The sequence below is a fragment of the Telopea speciosissima genome, chromosome 11, assembly GCF_018873765.1.
Source record: "Telopea speciosissima isolate NSW1024214 ecotype Mountain lineage chromosome 11, Tspe_v1, whole genome shotgun sequence".
NCBI classification, from domain to species: Eukaryota; Viridiplantae; Streptophyta; class Magnoliopsida; order Proteales; family Proteaceae; genus Telopea; species Telopea speciosissima.
Window position 1 is genome coordinate 42,341,590 of NC_057926.1, and position 25,822 is coordinate 42,367,411.

At 39.3% G+C, this 25,822-nt stretch overlaps 1 protein-coding gene and 1 long non-coding RNA gene across 4 annotated transcripts in view; one reads left to right on the plus strand and one right to left on the minus strand.

The window, feature by feature from the left end:
• Positions 1–25,822, plus strand: part of LOC122644581 (pre-mRNA-processing protein 40C) — a 94,287-nt gene that overhangs the window by 24,514 nt on the left and 43,951 nt on the right. For all 3 annotated transcript variants that reach the window (XM_043837960.1, XM_043837959.1, XM_043837958.1), the window contains exons 8-12: positions 5,150–5,228; positions 5,651–6,121; positions 7,930–8,013; positions 18,093–18,233; positions 18,364–18,470. In XM_043837960.1, the coding sequence (XP_043693895.1) occupies positions 5,150–5,228; positions 5,651–6,121; positions 7,930–8,013; positions 18,093–18,233; positions 18,364–18,470 (882 nt within the window). The remainder of the gene's footprint in view (positions 1–5,149; positions 5,229–5,650; positions 6,122–7,929; positions 8,014–18,092; positions 18,234–18,363; positions 18,471–25,822) is intronic.
• Positions 1,384–25,668, minus strand: LOC122644587. Its single transcript, XR_006330417.1, has 4 exons — positions 25,656–25,668; positions 20,239–20,244; positions 3,211–3,214; positions 1,384–1,497 (listed from the first exon to the last, which is right to left on the minus strand). It is a non-coding gene; the product is annotated as an uncharacterized LOC122644587 (long non-coding RNA).

Sequence of the window (25,822 nt, forward strand, 5' to 3'; positions counted from 1 at the left end):
CACGGATTTTCTTTTTTGCCTCTTCCATAGCAACATAAACCTCAGCCATAGCAGGCCTCTCATCACCATCAACAATCCTCAAAACAACAATAAGTGGCTTCGATGCTCTAATAAAATCTTCCACAGTGTTCCAAAATGGTACAGCAAACACCGTTTCTTCCACTTTCTTTCCAGCCTCTGTCTTTGACAAATTGGAACCCTTCCACTCATCAAAAATAAACAAATGCTTCAATGCATCCTTATGCTTAACCAAACTCTGACATGTCAAACAAGCAGTTGCAAATCTAGTAACTGCAGCTCTCACAAGATCCTTTTGTTCAGTTCTTTTCCTCATTGCATCAAGAAGACGTGTGTGCTTGTAGATGAAGGTGGTTATTTTTTTTGCCTTACCTATCACATTCTTAAAGTCTTTCAGACCACCTATATCCTCCAACATCAGGTCTAAACAATGGGCTGCACAAGGAGTCCAGTATAGCTTTCTTCTCTTTTCCATAAGCATTTTACCAGCCAACTTATAGTTTGAAGCATTGTCAGTCACAACTTGAATGACATAATCCTCACCAATCTCATCAATTTTGCTATCAAGCAATTCAAATAGCATTTGTGCACTTTGAACCATACCAAATGCATCAACAGATCCCATGAAATAAGTCCCCTCTGGACAATTAACGAGAAAATTAATTAAGTGCCTTCCCCGTTTATCCATCCATCCATCAGACATAAGAGTGCACCCATACTGCTTCCAATACTCTTCATATTTTTTCTTCATCTCTGCAGTTTCATTCACAACATTTCTTAACAATGGCACTCTCACTTGATGATATGAAGGTGGAATATATCCAGAACCATATTGTGCAATAGACTCGCACATCACCTCAAAGGTCCTTGCCTTAATAGCATTGAATGGGATACTTTGCTGATACATCCACTTAGCAATGTGATAATCAACTCGGGCTTTTTTTTCTGGTGTCCTAAAACGGTTCTCTATAGTAGTCTGAGTAGAACTACTATTATGCCTCTCATTGACTACTTGCTCAGGAGTCCGTCTAACATGAGCATCCATGGGACCCCTTACTTGAGGCTGAGTAACCTTTCTTTTCTTAGCAATTGTCCCAGAGCTAGGAGCCACCCTAGCAGCTGTAGGAGTCTGGGATTGTCCTTCTAGAGTATCTTCTGATTGAATTTGCCCTCCAACTTCTACAACATCATCATCACCATCATCATCATCCAATACTTCTGTAATTTGTTTCTTCTTTTTTTTATTTAGAGCTTCCCTCATCACTTGAGAAATAGAATCATTCGTCTTGGTACACTTAATAACGTCTCCATATCCACCCACCAAATGTTGCTTCAATCTTTTAATTCCACAACTCATTTCTTTGTCACAAAAGGTACATTTAACAACATTCTTGTTTGTTAGATCTGGCCAATACCCATACTTCCACCCAGGGTCATTTGATTTGGCCTTTCTTGTTGGGTCTTTGCTTGGATCATATCCTGGAGTAGCTCCAGTACTTACAATATTTTCACCCCCACTACTAATTGGTGTAGAACCATTCATTAGTTGAGTGAAAGACACTAGTAGACTACAAAGGTAACAAAAAAAAAAAAAAAACAATTAAACTGGTTTTTAGCATATTAACATTAAGCTGAACTAGGATGGAAAACAGTCAAAACACAAAATCCAAGTACTGGTTTTTGGCAGATTAACATTAATGGATGGAGGGGAAAAAAAAAAAAGAAATTATGGAGTTGAATATGTGCTTGCTGCTGTTGTGTGTGTGACACTGTGAGTCTGTGACTGAGACTGTGAGTGAAATCAGTGAATAGTGATGGACTACTGGCTGTAATAACTATTAAATCCCTCCCCCCCTTGTCTCTCGACTCTCTCCCTGTCTCTGTGTGTGTAAGTGTAACTGTGTATGTGTGGGCCTGTGGCTGTGTGCCTGTGTGCAAGGTAAGAAGAAGAAAAAATAAAAAACAAACACCTTCTCTGTGACTGTGCAACCCTGCAACTGCAAGGCAAGAAAAAGGAAAAAAAAAAACAAAAAACGGAGATAGTGCGGCTGTAATAAATCCCTCCCCCCTTCTGTCTCTCGACTCTCTCGCTGTCTCTGTGTGTGACACTGTGTGTATGTGTGCACTGTGCAGGGCAAGAAGAAGAAAAAAAAAATGCAAGGCAAGAAGTCCCAAGGTCTGTGACTGTAAGCAAGCTAGTTGCAAGGCAAGAAGAAGAAAAAAGAAAAAAAAAAAAAAAACCGAGAGGACTATGGTTACAGCTCTGACTGGAATAAATCCCTCCCCTCTCTCTCTCGACTATGTCCCTGTCTCTGTGACTGTACAAGCAAAGAAGAAAAAAAAAAAAAAAAAAAAAAAAACCGAGAGGACTATGGTTACAGCACTGACTGGAATAAATCCCTCCCCCCTCTGTCTCTTGACTATGTCCCTGTCTCTGTGACTGTACAAGCAAAGAAGAAAAACGAAAAAAGAAAATAAAAACCGAGAGGAGTCGAGGACTACTAACTGAAATAAATCCCCCCCTCTGTCTCTCGACTCTCTCCCTGTCTCTGTGTGTGTAAATGTGGCTGTGCAAGGCAAGAGAAAAAATAAAAATAAAAACGATACTACTGGCTGTAATCACTACCGGAGGCTGGGAGGAGAAGAACTGAAGAAGAAGAAGTTACGAAGAAGAAGAAGAGGTCTGCCTGGGAGGAGGAAGCAAGGCAAGAGAAAAAAAAAAAAAAAAAAAAAAAAACGATACTACTGGCTGTAATCACTACCGGAGGCTGGGAGGAGAAGAACTGAAGAAGAAGAAGTTAAGAAGAAGAAGACGAGGTCTGCCTGGGAGGAGGAAGAAGATCCAAATTAAAAAAAAAATAAAAATTTACTTACTTGGAGAGTTGGAGTCCTGGAGATTGCCGGAGAACTGGAGAAGTTCGAACTTGTTCGAAGGCTGCCGAGACTCGAGAGTTGCAGGAAGCGACGAAGTTACCGTTGCCGGAGTCACGATCCCTCTCCTCTCGATTTTCCCTTTTGCGATTTCTATTTCCCCCCATTGGGTATAACCGTATAAGTTATTATGTTTAATATTTTTAAGTTTTATGATAATGTGTATTGCAGGTGTAACTTTTCAAGTTACACCTCCAATACACATTAACGAAAAAGCATCTAAGTTATTAAATCGTTTTAAAAAAAATAAAAAATATAGACCTGACTTTTATACATTAAATGTTCAAATATCGGTCGACATACCCATATATCGTGGTATGGCGTCCATGGCGACGCCATGGAAGCCATATCGCTCGATATTTATACATATACCATGGCGGATCTCGATATGCCCTTTTCCCCAGCGCCAGGACGCCATGGCGGGGCCATGGCGATGCCATGACAACTATGGGCAGAATGCAGATCAGAGATAAGTGAAAAGAAACAGGTACCAATATGTATATTTGATAGTATAAGCTAACCTGTTTGCTGAGAAGTACAGGTTCTGATCTCTGCAGAGGTAGCTGCCTGCAGTGAAGAAAAAGGTTGGAGAAAATAGAAGGGAAAAAAACAAAAGAAGAGTTCAACAGAAGAAAGAGAGAAAATAGCAGAAAAAAAAAACACGATGGGGGGAGAGAGAAAATGATGAGAAGAAAGAAAAGAAGAAACCGAAGGTCGGAGAAAATGATAAGAAAAAACTTTTTATTGTTCAAATCATATTGACCTAGGGGTAATACATTTATTGTTCTAATCAAATGACCTACGGGGGTTGCTTTTAAGTATAAAGATCCAAAAACAGGAAAAGAAGACCATCTCTCTCTCTCTCTCTCTCTCTCTCAAAGAATAACAGAGTCCAACCAACAGTTTTTAGAAATTTACAGACTTTTTAAATTAATTTAATCCATTAGGTACTTGGACCTGACACTAACAGCTAGGGACTACTACTTTAAAATAAAAAATACGAATATGCGCTCCAATAACTTAAATTTGCTAAAGACTAACAAATCACCAGTGGCAACCCCTATATGGGCCTAAAATTGAGCCCAACTCCTTGGTTTTTGGAATGGACCTTAGATTAAATTTTGGGCTGTTCTTTTGGGAGTGGTTCTCTAAACATGGCCATATTTATCCGGCCAGTTCATTGCTACTGCATCAATGAGTCTATATTCCCTTATTTCCTTGGTAGAAAAGGCATTTCTTTTTCACTTGATATTTAACAAAGTCAATATAGTTTTAACTGTAGTAGGTTTGTTATGATGTTCTAGATATGTATTATGTACATATTTCTTGGTTCCCTCACAAATGTACTCATAGTTTCAATCTGACAATTAGTTGTTGATATTTTGAACCTTGCCAATCAGATGACTTCCAATACATAGCAGACCTGAATCACTTGATTGAGGTGGGATGAACCACATGATGTAGATCAAAGCATGAAGAAAAGGGCAAAATTACTGTTCACGTGAACAGTACCACGAAGTATTGTTTATGCGACACTGTTCACGTGAACATTGATTTGATTGATATGGACAGTGGTAGAGATTGAATGCAAATTGAAGACTCAGTTTCCAATATTTGTTAGGATACTATCTATTAGTTTCTATTTTAGTTAGTCTAGGTTTTTCAATTAGGAAACTTAATTTCTATTTTTTTGTTTTTTAATATATATGCTTGTAACCCAACTCATTGGGCAGATTTGATGAATTGATTTAGTTGAATTGTTTATGGTACCGGTATGGTGTGATAGCAATGGTTGTGTGACCATCTCTCCCCCCCCTCTTTGTTTTGTGCGATCTCTCTTCTCTCTCCTCTTTTTTCTTGAGGTACTGTTCACGGGTACTGTTCACTGCCCTTAGCTTCTCTTCCTTCTATTATTCTTTCTTAAGCCCACCATAGCAGATCCTTCTATGATCTGCATTACCACATGATTGGTCTCTCTTGAATGTTTTGCTGAGCAGATTGGAATTTCTTAAAAATTTACTTAAACTTCCAATATTACAGATCAGTTATTTTATTTTATATATATATGGGCATTATCACCTATTGTGTCTTTAATGTCATGGAAGTTGGATATGATCTTATTTCTCTTGGAGCCATGGTTTTTTTGGTATCTTACATCCAAACCAGCTTTTTCCAATGGTTTCATGTTTCGCATTCTCAGGGAGAAGTTGGCTGGTACTGACTGGACATTAGTCACTACAAATGATGGAAAGAAGTATTATTACAGCACCAAGACTAAGGTACTTATATTTAACAATGAACTTAATATGTTTTTGCTACGTTGAAGGTCGGATTGCATTTGTTCGGATCCTTCTCTTTGGAAAATTTACATTAGGAATTGGATCACGTGTCACTGAAACATGTTTTCCTTTTGCAAGAATCAAATGTATAATGAGTAGATCAGCTTGCTAAGTTGATCTTATCCACCTCTTAGATGAAAAACCTATGATAATGTTGTAGGATGTATAGGGTTGGCCACTCAAGTGGTCAGACCCTAGAACACATACTGGCTGGATGGCATTCATTACATGGAAATGCAAATGCACGCATTCAGATGAATTGATTGGGAATAAGTAATATTATTTTCTTCTCTATTTAGTTGTAAATTTTTTTTTTCTGGTTCACCTCTAAGACTGCTCCCTCAACTTCCTTTCTTGTTTAGGTAAGTAGCTGGCAAATTCCGGCTGAGGTTGCAGAGATGAGAAAGAAGCAGGATGGTGACTCTTTAAAAGAAAATACATCATTGGTGCAAAACACTGGTGTATCATCTGATAAAGGATCTGCTCCTATTAGCTTGAATGCCCCTGCCATTAGCACTGGTGGTCGTGATGCCACAGCTCTTAGACCTTCAGGTGCTGCAGGGTCGTCATCTGCACTGGATTTGATAAAAAAGAAGCTGCAAGATTCTACTACTCCAGTTACTTCCTCACCTCTTCCCACTTCCTCAGGGCCTGCCATGATGGATTTAAATGGTTTGAGAGCTGTTGAAGTTACGGTCAAGGGCCCACAGAGTGAGAGCAGCAAAGATAAACAGAAAGAAGCTAATGGGGATGGGAATGTGTCAGACTCCTCTTCAGATTCAGAGGATGTGGACAGCGGACCTACTAAGGAGGAATGTATTATACAGTTTAAGGTAGCTTTTCTACTTATTTCCATCTTGAAGTTGTACGGGCATATTCTTTGCTCTTTGTTCTCTCTCTATTTGATACTTAAGGTGTGCAAAAATTAAAGTCTTGGTTCAGTTGGGAAGTTTTTCATTTGGACAGGGTTGATCCAATCTGACAAAGTCCTTAGTATTAAAATCTTACGTATATACATTGTTTTACCTGAGTGTGTCTAGGGGTGTAAATGAATAGCCGAAATCTGTTTCCGTATCCGTGTCCGTATCCATTTAGCACTATCCGAATCCGTCCGAAAGCTAAACGGATGCGGATACGGATAGGTTATAGCTATCCGAAAAGCTATATTTACATGTAAACGGATAAAATATCCTATCCGATCCGTATCCGTTTAGCACTATCCGAATCCATCCGATAGCTAATCGGATGCGGATGCGGATGCAGATATAGCACTATCCGAGCCGAATCCGATCTGTTTACAGCCCTAAGTGTATCATATTAACTAGAAATCACAAATGCATGTCTGCAATGTATTGATTTAATGAGCATTGGATGGTGCATATTGATGTGGGAGCATGCCTAACAATGGGGCCAGACATATGCTTTTGGAGTTTATTTCTCTAAGAAATTATTTGAAATTTTAGTGCTGGAATTGTGTAAATTAAATGGCTATTTTAGTCCAGTGGCAGTTCTGTCATTAACTAATTGCTTGTGATAAATTGGATTGAATTTTGGCAATTTTTTTCGTTTGTAATTCCTCAATGTGATATGAGCATTGAAAACATGTTCATTTCAGTTTTATTAACACTTTAGTACTTTTTCGTGCTTGACACTTAATCCCTATACGTGGCCACATGGGCTTTGATTTCATGCTCAAAAATACTAAATGCTGAAAAGCAAATATCCCATATCCTATAAAGTCACTAAAGAAGTCTTAAGCATTTGAGGCCCGGAAACTCCTGAAATAAGGCCTAAGCCAATGGTTAATATGGCCAGGCCTTTTTCAAGGCGGCTGAGGAATCCCATATTGGGTCTGCCTTCTCGCATCATGTTTAGTCTACTTGTGATGTAAACAATATGGTGTACACCTAAAGAAGAGAAATGAAGCATTCATCAATCAATCACTGATCATTCAACTTTCAGAACGAGCAATAAACAAACATATTTAAACCCTTGGTTTTATTTTTTCTCCAATTCTAGCCCCCCCTCCAAAATATATGATAAAGTGCATCTAGGTGCACCATAAAACATATCACTATACCTTAGTTTAAATAAAAAAAAAAAACTAAAATAGTACCCACTAACTGGCTAACTCGAAACCTGGCCAGGGCGACCAAGGAGATGCCTAGGCAGCCAAATCGAGTGCCAAATTGTTAAAAACTGGATGATTTTAAAAAAAGGAGTAAAAAACTAGGCGAGTGAATGTGGGCCCAATTCTAAACTCTGAAGTACCTTGGTGCCTAAGCGAGACCTAGACGACTAGGGTCCATTGCTTATCCTGGATAATTCAGTATGCTATAATCGCACTATGTGAAGTTTGAAGCTTAATGGTATATTTTGCAAGAGCAAACTAAATCCTTTTGAGGTATAATAGTAATAGAACCTATTGGTTCCTTTTGTGTTGCTTCTTTATTCATTTTATATATTTCTATTCAATGTCCTAAACTTTATTTTCTTTCTCCAGCTCACGCTCTATTTGTTTGCAATTCATTAGGTATCCATATCAGGCGATGAATGTGGATTGGTATCTCATTTTTGCATATTGTGCAACTTTGGTTGCAGTTACTTTTACACTATTCATTTTTTCATATCGATGTTCCAGGAGATGCTTAAAGAACGTGGAGTGGCGCCATTTTCAAAATGGGAGAAGGAACTGCCGAAGATTGTATTTGACCCGCGTTTTAAGGTTTGTTGAGTCTAAAGATTATGAATTACTTAGAACGGGAATTTTGGGCCTTCCTACCACTGGAACTTCTTGGATCAGGTTTGTTGGATTCATATGTTTTTGCTCACTTGTGAAGGGTGAAAATATTTTCCTTTTCTTCTGCTGTGATTTTCCATACTTTGTATGCTACATGGTGGTGATAAAAACTGAACTTTGCAGCCTGTACTTGCAAGGGCTACTGTTGATTGGAAGCACTTTGCCCTTGTTTACTGTACAATGCATGAGCTGAAAGAGTAATCTCTTAGGATTTTTCTTTTTTTTGGGCACAGGATACCAGTATGTTTGACAGCAATTGAATTCAATCTTATTGAATGTTCGATTTCCAAAAATTATTGTATTAGTTTTAAGCCTACGCAAAAATTTGAAGCCCTTAGTTTTATACTACTGGTAGTGTCCATCAAAGGCATTGATGTGATTGGAAACAAGAAGGTTTCATGACCTACTATTAGACTTTTAGATTGGCTTCATGCTAATCCCCATCCTATCCATCCGGAAATCTTAGTTCAAGCCCTTCGCATCTGGGTACAAGATGCCATAGGTGGTACTCAATATTAAAAGGTGACTTAATTAATTTATTCTACACGTTTGAGCTTGATATTCTGGACAATTATGGGTAACCAGACAAGTATGGAACTCATATGGTTTGGTTATTTCTTGGTTCAGAATACCAATAGGATTAATGCACTGAATATATATCCTTTTCTATTAAAATGCACAAGCAAGATGAATAGGTTTGTGCTAGTTGAAGAGAGTAGGGCTAAGAAGTAAGAACCAATACTCCCTGCCCCCTGACCCCTGCCCCCCCCCGCCCCCACCCCCTTGCCAGATAAGAAAGGATAGAGACGAGAAGAAATGATAAAAAAAGTAACTAAGGAGTAAAAGATTAAAAGCAAGAAGGCGGCCGGAAAATGCTTTTTAGTGGAGAACTTTGTTCCTGTAAGTACTGTACTTTATGGCCTTTAGATGTACATATGAAAATAAACATTCCCCACAAACTTGAACAACTCTCCTAAGCTACTAAATAGGATATAATTTGTTTGAAATGTGCTGGAATAATTGGAAGTAACCAGCTTGGTCCACGATGAAACCTAAAAAGATCATTGATCCAATTTTAGTATCTGTATGGGATGAACCTGCAACAGAAAATTGAAGAATAATGGCAACAAGTGATTGAGTTCAGTAATTCCTATTTCCTCATATTAAGTTATTGACTCTAGAGATATTGTAATATGGAGAAGACAAAATTGTTTGAAGAACCTAAAACTGGAAGTTCTCCTTGCTTCAAAGAGAGGCGGATGGGTTGTTCACATTACCAACAAAATCTAATTCTTATCCAAATACTTATATGTTGATCTAGTTTATGTAATTCTTGTCCATCTCTTTTTTGCCCATACAGAATTGTTGTGGGAGCGAGGCCAGCAAAAAATGACAGGAAAGGCAAAGGCTTGCTGGAATGCACTGATAAACAATAGAACCAGATTGGAAATTTGATGCAGTTGCATTAGACTGGTTGGATCAATATGATCCCGTATGGAGGCCTAGACGTAAGTCTAGAAGGCCTACAAGGTGCTGTTGGCAGTACAATGGGCTGAAAACAGGCTTTGGGTAGTTATGTTATAGGTTTAGATTCTTATTTTCTTGGGTCTCATTAATGGGACTAATTTATAAGCTCATAAAGTAGGGGTGAAGTTAGTATGTTATTAGTAGTTAAGTGTTTGAGTTCGATAAGGATACTTAATAGTATTTAGGAGTTCTGTTTCGAGTCTATTTACTTTTAAGTCAGTATAAGAGAGTGATTAGAAGTCCTTTTATGCCTCATTTTTGGAAATTTGAAATTTTATATATGTATACATCTCCATCACTTAAGCATGTTTTGAGTAAAGAATTTTGAGTTTTTTTTTCCAAGAATTTTGGAGCTGTTGAGCTGTGCATATGGGATTGGTGTTCCAGAATCTGATCTCCCTCCTAATTTTGTTCATCTTTTGTTTCAAGTGTGATCTTTCCTCCTTTTTCTCTTCTAATATTCCTCTTGCTATTTTTTCTTCTTATTATTTTTTTCTCTAATTTGGGCACTCCTGTTTTCTTCTAAATTTCAGATTGCACTATTCTTCATACATCTATCTAGTTGGCATAGTGGTCAAGGTGCCTAGGCACCTAGGTGTGGAGTATATGTAATATAGCAATGATAGTTATACATAATTATACTTGTTTGCAGCATAGAAGACATATCAATGCAATATGATATAATTATGCTAGTAATGACCTAATATGAGAAAGCCAACATATATTAAACAAATCATAGGATATAATATAAGTATATTCATAAAAAAATAAATCAATAAACATTTTTTTTTTGGTGAATAAAAAACTCATTACCAAAACCCCAAAGGGGAGAGAAAGGGAGAAAAGGGGGGGGGGGGAGCTATACAAGCCTCAAGCCCTAGGAAGGGGGGTAGGAGACTGTGAAAAGAGATACATCTAAACCCCATGATACAACAATTTGCCTGTTCCTTTGGGAATCGGAGAGGGAACCATGGGGGAGCATGTGAAGTCTAGAGTTGACATCAAAGAAGATGGCTTTCCAAATCAAATCAAAGGAACGGGAGTTGGAGGTCCATCTTCTAAGATTCTGCTCCATCCAAATGTGAGAGAGCGGCCCCAAACACAAGCTTGCCAACTGTGACACAAATAGAACTACCAGAAAAATTCATATCCAACCAAAGCCATTCCCGAGCGAAGGGTAAGGGTCTCCTACAATGGGGCCAAAAAGAGTCGAAGGCTTTTTCCAAATAGAGGAGGTAAAAGGGTAGGAAAATAAAAGGTGATCGATATCCTCAATACCATTCCAACAAAAAATACAGGAGGGGGGGGGGACAGGGATGTGGCGATGGAGGAGGAATGATTGGGTGGGGGAGGCATAGGTTAAGGGTTCTCCAGACGTTAAAACTATGGCAGGGGATGTGGCTTTAAACCAAAGTGCCAAGGTATGGAGAGGGCTGGGGTCCTAACAAAATTTCAAGTAGATCTGGAACTGAAGAGCTCTTTTGAGGAGGGGAGCCAGATAACCTTATCCGAATGAGAGGGATGAGGGTGGGGGAGGGGGAGGGAGGGGAAGGGGGAGGGACCAAGAACAATGGGAGATGATTGTGGAGAGCAGGGCAGATTTTGAGATACTAGAAGAGTAGACCGACCGGACACCTAACAAATTGTAAAGGATTCCTAGGGGTGTCAGGGAGCAAGCCAGAGGGAGATGGAGGTCCCATCGGCGATCACAGAGACTGGGGGGAGGGGAGGGAGGGGGGGACCAAGAACAGTGGGAGATGATTGTGGAGAGTGGGGCAGATTTTGAAATACTAGAAGAGTAGACCGACCGGATACCTAACAAATTGTAAAGGATTCCTAGGGATGTCAGGGATCAAGCCAGAGGGAGATGGAGGTCCCCTCGACGATCACAGAGGAAATGGCACGAAGGGAAAGGGGGCAGAGGAGAAGGATTTTACACCAGACCCAAGAGGAGTCTATGGGATGGGGGGGGGGGGGAGGTCCAGATGGAGTCATTTTTGAGGTGATAAGGGTAGACCCAATTGACCCAGATAGAATCATGCCTAGTGGAGATTTTCCAATTAGCTTTAGAATACCCGCAATGTTATAATCACAGATTTTGTGAAGGCCAAGACCCCCTTTAGATTTGGGAAGGCAAATGGTGGCCCAACTGATTAGGTGAAGGAATTTAGAAGATTCTTTTCCCTCCAAATGAAAGCACAGAAGAGGGATTCCATTGCTTCGATAGTAGACTTTGGAAGCCCATAGATGCCACACCAGTAGGTGTAGGAGGATTGAAGAACTGATATGATCAATTCAATCCTCCCCGCATAGGAGAGGAGTTTCCCATTCCAAAGCTGGAGCCTTTTATGGATGAGGTCCAACATATGGGTACAATGATGACCAGTCAGTCTGGCAGGGATGAGAGGGAGACCAAGGTATTTCATTGGGAGAGACCAAGGTATACCAAAGAGGAAGATTTTGGATTTCAGGAGATTTATGCGAAGACCCGATAGTCTCTTGAAGAGCCTGCAAGGAGGACATGATGGCTGAGATGGTAGAACGGGAAGCCTTAGAGAAGATCATTAGATCGGCAGCGAAGGCAAGATGAGTAAGGTTGAGATTCTTGCACTCGGGGATGGGAAAGATGAGGTGCTGATCTGTTTTAGCTTGGATACTCCTAGAGAGGACCTCAAGAGCAAGGGAGAAGAGGAAAGGAGAGAGGGGGTAACCTTGACTGATTCCAACTTTAGAAGGGAGGAACCCAGCTAGGGATCCATTGACAATAACCGAGAAGAAAGGGGAGGAGATACAAGAGTGTATCCAACGAACAAAGACAGGGGGAAAGGACATCTGGGTCAAGAAATCACTAATGAAGTCCCATTGCAGGGAGTGAAATGTTTTGTTGATGTCAATTTTCTTAAGGGCAGTAGGTGAATGAGATTTGCGATCAAAACCCTGAACAATTTCCGAACAGAGGAGGATATTATCAGCAATACTTCTGTCAGAAATGAAAGCCAATTGGTTTGGGCTGACTAAGGAGTGGATAGCAAGCTGAAGCCTGTTAGTTAGGATTTTGGCTATGAATTTGTAGAGAAGATTGCAGAGTGAGATTGGTCTGAAGTCAGACAGGAAGACGCAAAGAAAAGTTTGATTGATTCTAGAAAGCTGGTTGGGGGTTGAAGAAGAAGCTATGGATAGCTTTGATGAGGTCTTCTTTAATGAGGTCCCAACTAGCGAAGAAGAATCCCATACTAAATCCGTTGGGGCCTAGGGCCCCATTGGATTTGTGATAGAGAATGGTTTTGATGATTTCATCCTTGGAGGGGATAGCTTGAAGGGAATCAAATAAGGAAGGGGGGACAATTTTGTTAATGAGGTCAGGGGAAGGGGAGAGGGGGGGGGGCTGAAGAGGGAGGAGATGTAGGAGATGGCTTCCGACTTAATGTGATGGACAAAGGTGAGCGGGGAGCCATCCCGAGCGAGAAGCAAAGTGATGCAGTTGGAATTCAAACGGGCTTTCAAAGAATGATGGAAGTAAGCCATATTTGAGTCCCCAAGCTCCAGCCATTTGATACGGGATTTTTGGCGGAGAAAGCTCTCTTCTTGGGAGGAGAGAGAAGAGAGCTCAATGGAAAGCCTCTTCTCTTCCTCAGCCAACAAAGAGTTGAGCATGTCAATCTGAAGCTGAGATTGGACAAGGGAGAGATGAGGATACATGGGAGGTGATGTTACCAATGGAGGTCGAGTTCCAAAGGAGGTCAATAAACATAAATCAATGTAAACTTGTGAAGTGTCAAAAAACTGATATAGTATAATGTGTGCTGTTTCAAGGCCACAAGGCGACGCCTAGGCTTCCAAGGCGGTCATCTTTCTTGCATCAAACAAGGCATGCTGTCTCATTGGCGCAAAAAGGCACCTCGACGCCTAGTCGGCGGCTTAACAACTATGCTAGTTAGTGATTTGTATTGTCTCAAATTTTGTACATCAGTTTCTGATATACTTCCCTTTGGAATTCTGGCATAAAATTCTGGTTTCAGCAACTAAAATTCTAGTTCCATAGCTGCAGACCTATTTTCCTAGTGCCATTAGGAATTGTCTGTGTAGGTCAGACCACTTATTTGTTTTCAGAGAGAATTTCGGAGTTATTCTATTGCTTTTGAGTAATACTCAACCATTTTTCTAGTTTTTCCTGATATGTCAGGCCAGAGTTATAAATTTGCACCTATTTCTGGTCTTTAGTATCTGTTTCTGCGATGCTGTTTGTACTAATCTCTTGCTGAATTTTACTGTTTCAGGATTAGTTTACATTAAAATGTGATAGAAATTGTGATAAATTTTATAGGAAACTAGTGGGAACTAGCAGGGAATTATTAAGACTTAAATCTGAAACTAATATTGAGATAAGACAGAGTCTATCTGAGAATTCGAAAACGGAAATCGATGAGATCTATGAGAGGAGAGGATATACATAATATTTGCCATATGGAATAGAGGAGGAAATTAAATAGATATTGTGGGGCAAATTTTTTAAGAGAATCAAGAAAGACAACCAGGAAATAGGAGAAAACAATAGGGCAGAATGAGATTAATTTAATAACTCAACAGAAGATGATCTGAATAGCATGAGACTCAGGTCAAGTGTCACTGGTAGTCTGCTTCATTAGTCTGCGAAATACCTCAGGAATATCTCAGGTATCAAAGGGGCAACAGGTTGTCTGTGAAGAATATGGGAAAACAGGGTAGGTGAGAAAGATGACCAATATATAGTTGGATTAATAGGAAACTTTAAACCAAATTTAAGGGAAAATGATTTGAAACAACTAACCACAAAAATTTGAAAGCAAACTAATTTCCAATTTTAACCCTCCTTAAATGTGTTACAAGCTACAATTGTGCACCATAAAAGCATACAGAGAAACTTATTATTATTATTTTTTGAAATTCTATTATTCATGCTCAAATTGGAGCCCACCTAAGTCAAAACCTGGCCAAGGCAACCAAGGTAACACACATAGGTGAGGCTTTGGCGACCAAAACGAGGGTCTTGTAAAAAACTAGGTGAGTGAAGGCCTTGCCCATTACAAAGGGCCTTGGCATTGTATGGCGTAAGTGAGGCCTTGGTTACTATGCTAAAGACCCATTATTCAAATTTTGAACTTGCATTTTTACACCTGGTGAATAAAATAATTCTGTACGGACCATTTTTTTCTGGGAGGTGAATGGAAAATTAATTAAGAGAAAAAGAAGAGTACAATGACAGATCCCAAAGGCTAGACGAAAGGGGGACCCCTATCTGAACACCAAAACAACTAATAAAATGATGATAGATCAAAAACCAGGGGAGGGGAAAACAATTAAACAAAGGTTGAACACCAAAAGCCAGGGAGGGGCATAAACATCAATAAAATGGTGATACAGCAAAAGCTAGGGGAGGGCAGAAACATCAATAAAAGGATGATACATCAAAAAGTTGGGGATGGGGGAGAAATTAGAGGAAGGTTAATGTAGTCCTAGATAGGTAGGAGACCTTCTAGGAGCCAAACAACAATATCAAATAACAAAAGGGGTTGCTGGTTCGAATGGACAGCACTAGGATTTAGGTCAATTCCAAGGGTTAGGGTAGGATAATGGGAATATAGTTTATACGATTAAACTAGGCAGGTTTTGGGGAGTTTAGAAAGCTAGATTTGGTTAGGTTTAGATGAGAATTCAAAATTCCAGAAATTAGGGTTAGGGTTTCAGGTTTTGGGTTTTAGAAATTAGGTCAAATTTAGGGTTTTCAAAGACAAATAGGGGCAGCAGCTTGGGTCGAGTGTAGGGGGTGCTAAGGAGAGGCTGTGGTTTGAATTTGAAGTAATTCTAATGGTTAAATATGGCTGGGCAGCAAGGTCTAGGGTTTAATGGAGTTAGGGTTTATGGGATTCAAACAAAAAATAAAGGGGATCGACTGGGGGAAAGGATTAGAGGGTTAGAAGAAGAAATTGGGTGTCAAACTTACTGGAGATTCCACTGGCAGCAGCTTGAACAGTTGTGAAGGATAGAACCACCTTCGAATTGAAGAAGATCCTCGCAGCTGTCACGGCGTGAGGAGTCAACCGGATTCCACCAGTCCCTTTCCACCTTGATAGAACCACAAGGATGCATACTCACAAGGAGCAACACTCAATAGAGCAGGGCAGCAGCGATGGCAGCAAACAAAAGCTTTTTCATTAATCAAAATTCGTATTCAATGCTGGCCTCCCTTACAAACTTATATAGAAGACTCAAAAATAGACTTAAACACTAAAAAGGAATGGCCTAACCCTATCCCTAACCTATTAGGTAACTTATACTGACTAGGAAACTAGAATACTAAAGAAAATAGACTCAAAACATGGCTGGACTTATAGAGTCCTAATCCAGCCCAACTTACATCACATGACCACTTAACCAAGTCACATGATTACTTAAATTGAACCAATTGGATGCAACCAATTTGAACCGGTTCAATTTCAAAACATAAAAATAAACTAAGTATTGGGCTAATCCTGTATGCAACCTATATACCCCTAGTTTAGGCTCATTAAAGTGGCCTATTACATAGAAAACCCTTGGGATCAAAGGCCCAACATATATATATCCCGACCCTAGACTTATTCCTAATAAAAGAAGCCCAGTTTGGTGATAATTCTGCATCAAAGGTTCCAGCGTTTATTTCTGATCTCAAAGGAAATGGCTTCCTAGATTTGATCTATAGTATGTGACAAGTTGGTCCATCTTTTATTTCTTTCCTACGAAATATGGTGAATCACAACACTAAAGGCAAGCTTACCAATAATGTTAGAGGTTGACTTACTACCATAATTTTTTAAAATCTACTTCCATTCTCCCTGAAAGGGAAGGATAGTTTGTTGATGAGGCCAACACTTACTAAGGATTCCTTTCCAAATACAACAACAACAACAACTCAGCCTTATCCCAACTTAATGGGGTCAGCTACACGGATCGTTTCACACACACACACACACACACACACACACACACACACACACACACACACACAAAAAAAAAAAGCGATAAGAAAAGGGAGTGATGGAAAATGAAAAAAATGGAAGTAAGAGGAAAAAGGATAGCCTAGGAAATCAGGAAAATCTCAATTACATGGTATCGATAATGTGGATCCTTTCCCTCCAATAGGCTCTATCTGAGGTCATACTTGGCACAAGACCCAAACTACGCATGTCATTCTTCACAACCACACCTATAGTCATTTTAGGCCTGCCCCTACCTCTTTTAGCTCCTTCAATCGGCATCAGATCACTATTCCTTATTGGGGCATCCCCAGGCCTCCTTTGCACATGGCCAAACCACCTCAGAAGACATTCTTAGAGCTTGTCTCTGATCGGGGCAACTCCCACATCAGCTCTAAAACGTTCATTCCTTACTTTATCCTTCTTAGTTTTGTTGCACATCCATCTTAACATCCACAACTTTGCAACACATAGCTTCGCTATATGGCACTTCTTAATTGCCCAACATTTTGCCACAGACATCAAATAGATCTAGAAAAAGGACAGGAAAATAAAAGGTGGTCCACATTTTCTTAGGAGTTCCAACATAGGAAACAATTAACTATAAAAAGGTTTCTCTTGAGGAGGAACTTTGGGGTATGAAGAGATTGGGTCAAAGCACGCCAAACAGTAAAACTATGCCTAGGAATATTCAAAATTAAACCAGACAATCCTATGTCAAGGAACTTGCTGGGATTTTGATCTAATCAAATTCTAGGCAGAGGTGAATTTCTTGGAAGAATTTGCATGCCATAGAACTAAATCACCGTTCCTTCTTGGCCTCAACAATATGGAAGAGAGACTAGACCAAACCTAAATTAAATTATTGGATGTGCTAGGCCCAGAACACCAAATTCCTTTATGGATAATGGAGGAGACCTTGGTCAAATGAATAATGAACTTTGAACTGTTTAGTGGCTGAAAATTTCCTTAAACAATTAATTCTAGTGGTATATAGGTAAGTGCTGATGTATCTGAATGGCCTAGTTTTATGACTGCTGAGCTGATATATGCTATTTTATTACCAGTTTTTCTGTAAATGGATGCTTATTGATGTTCTGTTTCTCGTTTAATTTACTTCAGCTTTGAGCTGTATTAGTTGCAGGCTTGCTGCTCTAGGATGTATTATTGTTTCTACATTAGTTAAGGCATCGCCTAGGCACAAGTGCCTTGGTCATGATCCCTAATATATTGACAGATAATTAGGCAATTAGCTAATTTGCATTGTCCCATTAGGGAAGGAGTCAGAGTCAACCACCTGTAAATGATGGATTTTGATGGTTGAGGGATCCACCCCTTTCTATTCGAAGATGGTGGCAGCATGTGTTACTGTACCATTTCTGTAGATGAAACTATTATGTAGATACTTTTTAGTGGAGTTTTTTATTTTATTTTATTTTTTTTATGCCATCAGTGCTCTTAGTGAAATTGTTTTACTTATTACAGGCAGTTCCAGGTTATAGTAGTCGAAGAGCACTGTTTGAACATTATGTTCGGACACGAGCTGAAGAGGTACGCAAGGAAAAACGAGCTGCTCAGAAGGCTGCGATTGAGGGCTTCAAACAGCTGTTAGAAGAAGCTTCTGAGGTTGTATAAGATTTCTGTGAATTAAAATGTGTACAATTTTATTTTTAATTTTCTATTCCTAATTTTCAATTAGAGAAAGCCTTTTGGTTTAAAACTCTGGACAGGCGTACTGACTTGCTGCACGTATCAGGATATTGATCATAAAACTGATTACCAGACACTCAAAAAGAAATGGGGCAAGGACCCACGGTTTGAGGCCTTGGACCGGAAAGAACGAGAGAATTTATTAAATGAAAGGTACTGATTAGTTTGGAAAGATGTGATACATGAGTGTTTTATGATATTTTCTGTACAATCGATGCAACTAATTGATTGATCAACCTTGGAGATCTGATATGCCTGAATTGTTTTGCGCTTACAGTAGTTTTGACTTTTGATGTAATATTTGGTTGATATAAATATTAAAAAATATATAAATAAATAAAGAATTGATTAGAGATTAATAAAATTTCATAACATTTTTGGAGGGTCCAACCCAAAACATTTAAGGCATTAGGTGGAGGTAGCTCCTTAAGTATATGAAGACACCAAGGAGCGAATTTAACCGATGTGGGACTGTACCTCTATAATTCCCAACATCTCAACAGGTGGATATGATGGGTATGGTAGATATGGCCAGTATAGTGGTGGCTCTTCAATCCCTATTGAGTCTGAGGTTCAGTCACAAAGTGGGACATCTTTTGTTGAGAGCATCTTCTCATCCCTGACCCCCCAACCATGCCTGCTCCATGAAGCAGTTACGGTGGGTCCACATATGCACCTTCACAGCCCAATGATCTATACCTTAGGTAGGGTTACCTCATACGTTTATCATTCCACCTATAGGGCTGTTGTGAAGGACTTAGAGACATTCTTCAGGCTGAGATGACATAGCCATCATATGTCAAGGGGAAACATCGATCTACCCGCAGAACAATATGTGGTATTTATGTATGTCTAGGGTTGTCAACTTGTACTTATTGTCTATGATGACAATTTTGACAATAGTTTATGGATTTAAGGATGATTGTAATGTTGAATGGTTTCGTACTAATAATTGTGGAATGCTTGCTAAATTTAGGGTTCTTCATTCCTAATGCATATTTCAATTGTTTTGATTGAATGTTGTTTGTTCTAGAAATAAATTATTGGTAGAGTAGGTTCGATAAGGGAAAGGATACAGCAGGCTATGCTATACACTAGAGTCATAGGCTCTGAAGTCAAATTACCACTTTAGGTATTTTTTTTCTTCAATCTAATGATTCAAACATGTGTATTCATGCTTAAATAGGCATCCCCTATGTTTCAAGGAAAAATCCCACCATTTCTCTCAATTTCGCTTAAATGGACCAAATTTCATCTCCATTTTGCTGAAACATTTTGGTTTCGCAGGGGGTGAATGGGCCTACCCTATCTAAATTTTAAACTTTGGTTTAGAGTAGACAAGATGGAAGATAGCATGCACGCTAGGTCGCATGATTCTTGAGGGTGGTAGTGGTTCTGGGTAATGGCCTGTACTACCCTTCAACTACATTAGCTATGTTTCTGAATATAGTGATATGGTCAATCTTCGTACCCCACTAAGTCTGAGGCTCAGCTAGATATTTGCTCATCCTTTGTTGAGAGCCTTTTTACGTACACAGTCACCACCCTCATCCACCATATCAGCCTTCTTTGCCCAGCACCTATAGTGGGTCTACATATGCATATTTGTCTTTTTTCATGACCCAGTGATCCATGTCCTGGAGTGGGTTTACCTTGCATAAGTTGAAGAGTCGATCCATCAGGGTTTGTGAATTGCAGAGGGCCAAGATGCCTATTGGAGTGGCGTTATCTATGCACGATTTGGAATTGTACTTTTGATGCACCTATGATGACACATTGTGACAGTGTGACTTGGAGTCCTTGAGCCAGATGGGTTCAGTAAGGGCTTTTTCTTTTCCTCTGCGACAATATTAAAGAAGATCTTATCAAGGCTGTCAAGAGTTTCTTCTACAACCCAAGTCAGATCAAGGGCATCAATCACTCCTTCCTTTGCGTAATTCCTAAGAAGGAAGGTACTTCCATTATGACTTGACTTTAGATCCAGCTCCCTGTGCAATCTTTTGTACAAGTTTATTGCCAAAATCCTTGCCAATAGTATTAAGTTGGTAGTTGACCAGCTAGTTAGTGACAATCAGTTGGCCTTCATAGCTGGTAGGACTATCTCGGATAATATCCTTCTTTGCAATGAGATTGTCAGAGGTTTTGAAAGGAAATTACACCCCCTGCGCTCATGAAGATAGACATTCACAAAGCCTTTGACTCTTTGAGATGAGATTTTATAGCAAGGTCATGCTTAAGATGGGCTTTCACCCCAGTGTTTGTAAATTGGATCCACTACTGCATCTCTACTCCTTGCTTCTCAGTGTTGGTCAATGGTATTTCGGGATGCTATTTTGCCTCCTCAGCTGGAATTCGTCAGGGATGCCCTCTCTCCCCATACATCTTCACCCTGGCTCCTGAAGTTCTCTCTTGGAGTATCCAGTGTAGCACAGATCAACCGCTTATCTCTCCGATTCCCGAGTGTAATTCTATCAAGCTCTCCCATCTTGCATTCGCAGATGATCTAATGATATTCGCCAAAGCAAGCATAGCTTCCCTTGAGGCCATTATGTCTTGCCTACAACACTTTGAGGATCTATCGGATCTCCGCATCAATCCGGAGAAATCTCTTTTGTTTTTAGCTAGCGTGTCCGAAGCAGACAAGGCTAGTTTGATTGAGATGTCTGGATTCTCTATTGGTCATCTTCCGGTCAAGTATTTAGGCTTACTTTTGATTCCAGCAGATTATCTGCTCACCATTGTACTCCCATGCTTGATCTCATTCGGAAGAGGCTTCAATTTTGAAAAGGTAAGCTCCTTTCCTATGCCGGCAGATTAGAGCTTATCAGATCAGTTCGTCAGTCATCCTACGTTTATTGGTCTGGTATCTTTGCATTGCCCCAATCGACCATCAAATTGTTGGAATCTCTGATGTCCCCTTTTTTTTGGAAAGGATCTGATACCTCTAGATTTCTCCTTTGGAAGAGGGAGAATTAATATGCTGCATCATTCTTGGATGAAATACTCTCACCAGTAAGGATTTGATTCATAATAGGTTGGAGGTCAGAAGTAAGGCCAGACAAGAACTTGGCCACTTGGAACTCTACTCGTTGCTGCTTTCAGAGGCTGATAGACATTGAGTTGCTCCTACATTCCTTATAAAATTTTTTCTCATATTGATTATAGACACGAGAAATATTCTTATCTTGAGAAAAACTTTCCTTAATATCTTCCTAAACACCTTTGGCAGTATTGTGGAACAGAATAGAATATTAGCTGGCAATTGATTGTTCCATGCTGTTTCAGAACTACACTTGAATAGTCAGTCTCTCTCATCTATTCTTCATATTCCTTAGAATCATGGGTTGGAGGATTGTTGTAAGATATTATAATTTTCTTTTTGCATTGACATACACTTTCACAGCTTGATATTGTAGGAGAATTAGAAGCACCTTGCAGTTAAATAGCTGTGATCAGAACATTCATTATCAACTGCAGCCGTAGAGTCTCCCATTGTCGACAATACGATAGTATTTTCAGCTAGTCACACAGATCTATGCAGGCACACACTCCAATACTAGGTCACAAAGAAGCAGCATACATACACACAAAAAAAGAAAAAAAAAAAGAAATAGAAAAGAGAATGGATATACCAGATCCCTGGACACTTATATTAGCTTCAGGTTGCAAAACTGAGTTCTGCAGAATTTTTTGGTCATGAAACAGAGTTCTACAGAAGACTGCCATATCACATGGAGTACAATTGAGAATTACAGCCACATATACTGACTTCCGATCACTAACAGAATTTCTGCTATCACAGGAAGGAATAACTGAGATAACGTATACTAGGAAAAAAACAGCACAGAAAACTAACTTTAGATCACTACCAGTGTTCTGCTATATCATAGGAAGAATACCTGATATAACAGCACATTGATTCCAGATTCTAAAACCAGCAGATCAATCCCTCGATTGTATGAGTAACAAGGGAGTCTTCAGCATGTAGGAACAACAGCAGTAGCAGCAATAATTATTACTGCTAAAAATCGGTTACAGGTAAGGTTTGTCCAAACTAAAACCTCAAAAACCAATCTATCAGAGTTTCTCTCTCAAACTGCTCCCTATTACATCCATCTAATGAAATAAAATAGTAAACAATGAAAATAGATCTTTGAGTCACCCTCGAACTCTCAACCAAAAACTTTTCTGTGGCTCAATCCTTTGTGATGAAAAAAAAAAAATTAGGTTGAGCTAAACAGCCTAGTAAGACAGAATATGTAACACCCCGAACCCAGACATGGTTCTAAGCATTGCTCTCGCAGGCGCCGACCCAGAAGGTCACAAATAAACATGTAAAAGTAGTAACAAAAATCCCAGTATCGCATACAACATAGCGGAAGCATAAAGGTTAAGTTACATTTTAAGAGTTAACTTATGCATTGGTGGCAAATAGCTACATTTATGCATATACAAAAGTCTGAATCAAACATATCAAAGTGTTATTTACAGTTCAAAAAGTCAACTGTTTATAACATCACAAAATGTCTTTTGGGCCCTAACCTTGGGTTCTCAACTCACATACACTAGAGTTGCACAAGCCTCCTCATCTGACAAATATCAACATATATGGGATGAGCTTACGCCCAGTGAGGTACACATGATTCTATACACACATGCATTGAAAAATACAATAATGGATACAAAGACATAAATGAAAAACCATAGAAATTCATTCTTTAATTAGTTAGGTCAGGTCTTGGCCATTTAGTGAACTACCGTAGTGCACAATCTGTTGAGGGTAGTAGTTGACATCGTATCATTATTCTACTCGTATTCCTAGGCATTGCAACCTTGGGGAGTATGATACAGTGAGCATTATAGACGAGCTCTACTTCCGTGTATCCAGGCACCGGAGCCCTGAGAGAGGAACCCTCATCTAATAAACATCATACCATTTAGACGGGCTCTTCTTCCATGTATCCAAAAACTGGAGCCCTGGGGAAGGAACCCTCATCTAATAAGCATCATACTAATATAGACGGGCTCTACTCCCATGTATCCAGGCACTGTAGCCCTGGGGGAGGACAAGCTCTAGTTCATTGTAGGTCACATCTACACCTTGTTCCAGGTGACCGGAGCCCTGGAGCGGACATGGTCCTACTCATTATAAGACCCTCATCCAGTACATAACCCCCTACTGGAAAGGGGACGGTAACCATAGAGATGTTTTACAAAGTTACCATTAACCATATATACATACATACATGCTTCTCTTTCATTCATTTACTTTATCTCTTCATTACCCTTTTCGTTTCATATCATTCATTACTTTCTCTTGGTATAACATGTGAAATCATTCTCATACATATTTCATTGCATGACATATATCAGATTTCAAATCACATTCATATACCATATGCATCATTTCATATAAACATCTCATGTCATACTTCGGACAACATCCAAATATTATCGAGTAAACACTTTAAGCATTCCCATGACATTCATTCATATAACAATACATAAATCAAGCATCATTCAATAAACACATCACATCATACAATTCATACCCATGCTTCCCTCACATAACATGCATACATTGTATTATAGTACATAGTCATGGATCCCTCACCTTTGACTCAACTTCTCTTTTTCTTCTTAATTTCCTTTCAATTCACTGCTCCAGCAACTCTAAAACTCATTAAAATAATATAACAAGATCATATAAATAATACCAAAGAACAATAAAGCATTCCCACCATAATACAAATATTAATAAAATATTCACAGAAGTATAAAAATATTCAATTCCATCTAAATATCACTAAAATAACCATGACATGCATGCGTGGTGTTACAGAATATAATAAGAGCACAACACAGAACAACAACCAAACAATCATATGTGACTAAACAAATCACTTTTAATTGTCTAAAAAATAACACTTTTCACAAACACACTTTTACTTATAAACATTCTTTATCACTCTGGCCTGCATTGAGAGGAAACTGACTGCCACCGCCCATAACACGAGAGAAACACGGCCCACTGCAATCACTCTCAATTGTCACCCACTCTGTGACTACGTATACACCATTGTCACCCACTTTGTGACTGTGGATGTTTCTGAGGCCCCACGACACACTCTCTCTCTGGTGGCTATGATTCTCCTTGGCACGGCGCAGTCTATTTACCCTCAAACACTCACTCCAATTACACTCTTAAACAATCACTTTCTTTCTATATAACATAACACTCATGCAAAAGCATCTAAGCAATAATCACTAGCCTTTAGGCACCACTTCCACAATTTTTTTTTTGGTGAATAAAATTTCATTACCAAACCCCAAAAGGAGGGGAGCAGGAAAAAAGGGGGGGGGGGAATGCACAGGGAGATAGAAAAGGGGGGGGGGCGGAAACCAGATTTAACATCACAAAACGTTACTCACATAACCACATATCACTCATGATTACAATTTCAAATCCCCATATATTTACATATTTCAACAACAACAAACATACCAAACATTACTTAAATCAATCATACCACACAACTTTGGTGTACACCTACTATACTCCACTTACCTTGACCTGTGAACGAGTGAATTCCACCCTCCAAGTTAAAGCACTCGAATTAATCACAACCTACAAATATAATGCATACTCTCACATAATCTATATTCTCCCCAAAAAAAAAAAAAAAAAAAACTCACATAATCTAAATACCAAAACACTATTTTATTCCCCTAGAATCTACTCTTAGGTCACCTAAATAAATTCCCATCACGTGTACACATGCTGTCCCTACAAGATTTCAGATCTAAAAATCGATTGAGTAGGATTAATGTAAGGTTAATTCACAAGTAAACTAACCCCAACAATACCCACAATAGACATATAGCAGTCCCAGCAAAGGAGTCAATGATCAGCAGCTAACACGTATGCCGCAGGCCCAAAACAGAGAGTTATATGGGCAGAAGTAACCTGAACCAGAGTTAGAAACTGTATGGCTCGAATGGGGTTGTTACCCTAAGGAGTCAAGGTCTAATGCAGATGAAAAGTTACTGAAATTTCAGGGTCAAACAACTTCCAAACCCTAAGATCCCAATAGATTAAGAAATTAGAAGGTTAAGGGATGCAAACTAACCAGCCACCAGATCTGATTCAAATTGGGATAAAACAGAGTAGAGATTGGCAGAAGTTTATCCTCCAAATTTCACTCGATTCTAGTGGACAGATCTCCAGTTATATAGGTCTGAAGTTGCTGCAGAAACGGATCAGAAAATCCGAGCCACAGGTGAGCAGCAGTCCTCCTATTAGCAGTGAACAACAGCAGCAGTTGGTTGTACTATCACAGTAGTAGCAACTGGCAGTAGTCCTCCTCCTCTCTTCTTCTTCTTCTCAGTTTTCTGCCCCCTTTTTCCTGTCCTTTTTTTTTTTTTTTTTTTTTTTCTGTTGTTATTCGCTTCTCTCTCTCTCTCTCTCTCTCTCTCTCTCTCTTTCTCTCCCTCTCTCCCTCTCT